The sequence below is a fragment of the Labrus bergylta genome, chromosome 8 (genome assembly GCF_963930695.1).
Source record: "Labrus bergylta chromosome 8, fLabBer1.1, whole genome shotgun sequence".
NCBI classification, from domain to species: domain Eukaryota; kingdom Metazoa; phylum Chordata; class Actinopteri; order Labriformes; family Labridae; genus Labrus; species Labrus bergylta.
The window spans coordinates 15,492,175-15,498,337 of NC_089202.1; the positions used below are offsets into that span (position 1 = coordinate 15,492,175).

General features: G+C 40.2%; 1 protein-coding gene across 1 annotated transcript; it reads left to right on the forward strand.

The window, feature by feature from the left end:
• The first annotated feature begins 1,260 nt into the window (after window positions 1-1,260).
• trim35-28 (tripartite motif containing 35-28) lies at window positions 1,261-6,058 on the forward strand. The gene is made up of 7 exons (XM_020659871.3): window positions 1,261-1,372; window positions 1,535-1,971; window positions 3,124-3,219; window positions 3,345-3,575; window positions 3,666-3,688; window positions 3,872-3,990; window positions 4,178-6,058. Exons 2-7 carry the CDS (start codon window positions 1,549-1,551, stop codon window positions 4,711-4,713), a joined length of 1,428 nt encoding a protein of 475 aa, XP_020515527.2. The 5' UTR covers window positions 1,261-1,372; window positions 1,535-1,548; the 3' UTR covers window positions 4,714-6,058.
• Window positions 6,059-6,163: the final 105 nt, after the last annotated feature.

Consider the following 6,163-nt stretch of genomic DNA (forward strand, 5'->3'; position numbering starts at 1 on the left):
ACATTCCTTAAATTCTTACAAAAACACAGTTTTCCCAATCTGTGTCTTACTTATTTACAAGAGTAATAAATTGTGTATTTGGGGTGTAAGCCCCCAGGTGGCGTTGTCGGTTCTTATTTTACATAATTAGTTACTACCACCCCCAACTCCTGCCAAACATGCATAAAACAGTCTCACGTTAGATGAGCTCTATACCGGCATCTTCTGGCGAAACACGATAAAGGGTGCACGAAAAAACATTGTCATGTCATTTGGCACGGACCCGTGGACTTGTGCTTCCCTTGTGGGTGGACCTGTGCCGGCCCGTGGCATAGGCAGTATGGGCAACTGTGACACTGTGTTGGCTTGTAAAGTTGGACAGAGGGAGAAGCAAAAAAAAAAGAAAAAGAGGGTGGAGACAAACAGAGCAAGAACAAGAACAAGAACAATGAATAACATAGATGTATAGCTACAATGTCAGTTATAATGATAAAAGTATGTGTTGCCTTTGGCCACAACAACAAAGTATGAAGTGATAAATTAAATTTGGAATAATCAGCACATATTTTAAGGATTGGGGTTTATCAGAAACTGAGTTCAGTAAAACATCTCTGTATCTTTGTAATGCACAGTAATATCAGTGCAAAGTAAATAAAACACATCTAAAGAAATGTCCAGTAGGCTATTTATAAATTACATGCAAGTGCCATACAAGTGGAGACCTCAGACACACACATCCACATGAGACTTGTATCAGCTTCTCATAACCCATCAGTTCTTTGAGCTATTATTGCAATTACATAACTCGTGTTAATTTTGATTGTATTTTTTTCCAGTATGAACCTTTTCAGGAGTTATGGTTTGTGTTTCAGAGTTGGCTTGAATCAAAAGACATGTTGTTACACCCTCAAACTGTTGAACGTCCTTTAGAAAGTTATTTGGTTAAACAATTTATTTACAGATCGTTTTTTGTTTTTTTTGTTTTTTACCGTCAAACCCCTTATTGGCTAAATGGAAAAAGGAACTCAAAGTTCAAGTTTTTGTTTTAAAGTAATTATGGCTAAAAAGAAACTGTTTTGGCTGCTTCACTATATGACCCTCACGCTTTTCTTCTTCTGAGTTTTTTATTCTCCTTTCATTTTAAATATTCATGTTTATTATTAATGTTTTTTTTCCTCTCTCCGTACAGTCTCAACATCCCTTTACAATGTCCATGTTTAAAGGTGTGTGTTTTACTATGAAAGGCTGCAATAAAATAAAAATAAAAAAACGCGTCATATCCGCTAGAGGACAGTGTTGTTTAAACCCTGGTCTGGTTTGCTCTCACTAAAACACGGAAGGAGTTTAGAGACGGCTAAGGACCAGGGGATCCTAAAAAGTCTCCAGTCAACTGGTCTGTATTTAAAATTTTAAAATATTCACCAAGCCTCTCTTAAAGTAAGTTCGGCTAATTGGTAGAAAGGATCACGTCTCACACTGAGCCCAGTAAATGTACATTTGTCTTTGTTTATCCATTAGTTCAGAGTTTTGTCAATAACGAAAGTAAACTGAACAGGGCCCGGGGAAGCCATGGCTGACAGTATGGATGAAGAAATGTCGGAGGAGCCCGTACCTCTCCAGAAGGACCTGACTTGCCCCGTGTGTCTGTGCATCTTCCGGGACCCCGTGCTGCTCCCATGTAGCCACAGTTTCTGTCGGGAGTGTCTTCAGGGATCTCTGAAGCACAACAAAAAGTGTCCACTTTGCAAGGCGGACTTTGAGGAAGGCAATGACATCTCCAACCGCGCGCTCAGCGACGCATGTGACACCTTTCTTAAACACGCACACCTGCGGCCGAACCAGAAACATGCCAGTGGGGACATCTGTAACCTTCACCTGAAGCCTCTGGAGCTCTACTGCGAGAAGGACGAGGAGCCAGTGTGTGTGGACTGTGTGTCTCTACATAGTACACACAGACTGTGGTCAATCAGAGATGGAGCACTAATATCTAAGGTAAAGTGTTTTCACCTGGGGGGGGGGAATGTATTCCTTTCAGAATAAATGCTAACGCTGGAAATAAAAGAAAAACTTGATTTGATCTATGAACCAAAACAAAAGACTCGGACTACACAGTGAGGCTACAAATTCCTGTAGTTACACAATTTTCCTCCACAGTTATACTATAACTGACTTATTCATTACACTCTATATTTTTAAAACATGCATTACTTACTGATGCTAATACTACTTGCTGATGATGATGTCTAAATCCAATGCTGTGGTCTATCAGTTTTTGCTGTAGTTTATACAAAAATGCCTTTCCACCGCTGTGCTAAACACAAGACCTCTGCCGAATCCTCTTAACAGAAAATTCAAATTTACCACAGCCATATATCATCGTCCCGACTCGTGTGATACATTCCTCGACTGGTTGGTGCCTAATATCGAGATTTTAATTTAAAAAAGCAGCACTCTCTCATGGCTCTTCATGGCGCTTATGACATGAATTTCTAACTTGAACGTTAATGGACACGGGATACAAGATTAAAGAGACAGTGGTAGAAGAGATTAAATACAAAAGTATAATGAGAGGTGAAACAGACACCAAATTGCAGTAAAAAAAAAAAAAAAAAAAAAACACATTAATCCTTCACTTAACCTTTATTAGAGGCACTTTACATTGTTTCAGTTATGAAAATGTATTAGCATGTGATTGCATGCAGTATATCAATTACTGCAGAATTGCTGCATTATGATATTAACATAGGCCTACTTGTAATCCACCTATCACATATTGTATCAGATCATATTGTGAGTTGCCCTGTGATTCCCACCCCTACAGGTTACATTGATGACAATATTAAAAGATTGTATTTCTTTATTTATATCAGACTTTTCATCTGCCAACCCTCTTCCCTACAAACTCATGCCAAGAACGCCTTTGGACTGGAGTCTTTTATGCACCTTTATCCCTTGCCTTACTTGAAATCAAGTATTTGTGGTCACTTATGATGACCTTCAGCCCACCACTATAATATGACAAGAAATGATCTACCCCAGTGTGAATTCATGTTATAGTAACCAGGCACCTTCCTTAAAATGTTTTCTTTTCCTTGACATTCTTTGCTTATGGTTACCTCTTGCTCTGTTTTTTGTCTCCTGCAGAAGGAGCTGGGGTTCAAAGTCCGGATTTTTGAAAAGAAAGTGGAATCATACAAGAAAACAACACATAAAATCAGCACTGCAGTGGAATACATCAGGGTAAAGTTATTGCCATGACTGTCACTGTGTTATTCCTTCAACAGGAACTGCTACACCTTTAAAGAGTCACACAACACACTATATCTCATGCCTATATAATCAATATGTACACTCTCCTCTTTTAGCAACAAGCTGGGCAGGCGGAGGAGCAGATCAAGGCAGAGTTTGAGAGGCTCCGACAGGTGCTTGTCAGAGAGGAAGCTCTGCGTCTGAAAGCCCTTGCTTCTGAGGAGGAGGAGAAGATTGCTGCCTTACAGGAACTGAATGACAAAACAAAAAGAGACATTGTTGCCCTGAAAGAGCTCATTGACTCTTTGAAGAAAGAGATGGGAAATGAGGATCTTCCCCTCCTGCAGGTAAGAGAACGCGGCGCATCCACACAGTACCGAGAATGAGTTTTGTCTTTGAGGTTGAACTGATCTTGGTTGTTCTCTTTTGTGTTTCAGAATTTCCAAAATTTAAAGAGAAAGTAAGTAATGGTAAATCTTACTGCAGGCATAACACGTATCGTGTGCTAGATAATATAAAGGTTAACATCAACTGTAAAGTAAACTGGGAAGTATATTTTACCACTTACTTTTCATGAAATTTTATACATTTTTGGGTGAATTTAATGTCTCCTACTAATCCCATTTTGCCATCTTTGCTTTAGAACCCAGTGGGATGGTGAAGACCGTCGCCTTGGTGAAGACTGTCTTTTGAATATTGGCAAGCATGTTGGCGCTTTGAGCTTCAAAATCTGGAAAAACATGCAGGACCATGTCAAATACAGTGAGTAAATTACACTGTGGGAGTGAGGAATGAGGTGTTAATGACTGGGAGACTTTACTTCAGTTTGACCTCTTTTGGGTTTTGGGGAACAGTTACTTGAATGTTATCACAAATGCCAGCATTCTTGTCCGTGTAATCATTGTTTGCAACATGGAATTAGCCGCATCCTGTCTCCTCCTGTGTGCAGATCCTGTGGTTTTGAACCCAAACACAGCCTCTCCGTGGCTGTCTTTGAATGCAGACCTGACCAGTGTGAAGGAGAGCCAAGAGCGGCTGACCACCCCTGACAACCCGGAGCGCTTTGATTCCTGCGTCTTTGTCCTGGGTGTTGAAGGTTACACCTCAGGGAAACACAGATGGGACGTCATTGTTGGTGACTGCCCAAAGTGGGTTGTGGGAGTGTGCAAAGAGTCAGTGGCTCGTAAAAAGAAGTTCACAGTCTCTACAAATCGCGGCGTGTGGTTAATAGCACTGAGGGAAGGGGTGTACACTGCCTTAACACCTGAGCGTACAAAACTAGAGGTGCAGCAGCGTCTTGAAGTGATCAGAGTTAAGCTTAATATTGATAAAGGAGAGGTGTCATTTTTTGATGGGGTAACAGCAAAGCACCTGGTCACTTTAACTCATAAGTTTGATGAGAAGATATTTCCTATGTTTGGCCCTGGGCTCCACAGTACACCGATGATCCTGGCTCCAGGAAAAATGGCTGTACACACTTCATGATATGCCTTTATACAAAAAGAGTATCATGGCTGTAGGGCTTAATATTGTAATTCTAATTAAAGGCGAGAAGTCAACATCACTCTAAGGATGCACTCGCACTAGGCCAAGGCCCCATACTGTGCTGAAAGCCTGATTGTGCCCCCTCCCCAGTCCCCCTCTGGCCTGCACTCAAATTTGTGAGCATGATCCATGGTACCTCTTGTACATGCGTCATCATGTTGTAATACTGGATAATCGCGGATATTCCCAAAGACCTCCGAGTTCTTGTGGGTTTTATCCAGCCGAATATTTACATCTATCTAAATTTTGAGTTAATACTCGACCTCTGCATCTGACCAACATAAGCCCGTTGTCGCTATTCTTTAAAATGATTGTTGAGATGAGTGGCCGCACTGTTTGGCTATACGCTGCAAACCCGTGTTTCTGCTCATGCATGAGTAACCATACCGTTTAGTGGTGACATAACAAACAGTAAGGTCTTTCATCTGCTTTTTTTTAAGGGTCTCGAGAAAACATTTGTTATGAATTGGCGCTATACAAATAAAGACTGATTGAAAGATTGATTGATACCATGCCAAAGCACACCTTTTTTCAACCGTGCCAGGGCCAACAACTTGTCACTTTATAAAATAGAGATAGAAAAAAAGAAATTGCCAAAATAACTTGCAAATTCTGAAGGGTTTGATCAAATATTCCCTCTTCAGTTATTAATGCGCAGAATGTAATTAAGCAAAATCATCTTTTTATACAAAAAAAAACCTAACTGGGAATGCAATATTTAGGTTGCTTTGCTTTGCTTTTTGGGCTTACCCGGCTGTTATATACATTCAATTGTATCAAAGTTCAGTCAGGAATATAAAAAGTGGACTGACTTTACGTTTGGAAAATGTGCTCTATTGATTGTTCGAGCACTTTATTATGATGTTGATTCTGCTCCAACTGTGTGGTCTAAAATGTTTACATCAGGGGTGGGCAACTGGCGGCCCCCATCAACCCTACACGTGGCCTTCAGGTCATGAAAAATCTGCCAGAAATATGTACATAATGATATTGGACAACTGGTATATGTTAAGATAAATTTGAGACACAATTGACCATAATTGTTTTTGTATCCTACAATTTGGCCCTCTGGCAGTGAGAATTAAATGAATGTGGCCCCTTGCTGTGTGACCAAAGTTGCCCATCCCTGGTTTACACGATCTGTGGTGTTGTGTTGGTTTTGATATAATTGTATTTGTATGCTGTTCATCAGTGTGGCCAGGAAACAGTTAACAGGATATACTCCACTTCTCTTAATCTGTATGCTGTTTCCAGATGAACTCTCAATAAAACACATTTAAACCAAGCTGGATGTTTTTTTGTTTGTTTGTTTTTTAAAATATAAAACAGGACATCAAAAACTTGTAATAGCTGTTTGCAAAGGAAGGGAAGTGCTTTCAGAGATTGTGCA

Excerpts from the sequence above, each read along its gene's own strand:
- trim35-28 (XM_020659871.3), top strand. The coding sequence starts at position 1,549 with ATGGCTGACAGTATGGATGAAGAAATGTCGGAGGAGCCCGTACCTCTC. Across the intron at positions 1,972-3,123 it reads ATGGAGCACTAATATCTAAG|AAGGAGCTGGGGTTCAAAGT; the intron begins GTAAAGTGTTTT and ends TGTCTCCTGCAG. Across the intron at positions 3,689-3,871 it reads TTCCAAAATTTAAAGAGAAA|AACCCAGTGGGATGGTGAAG; the intron begins GTAAGTAATGGT and ends TCTTTGCTTTAG.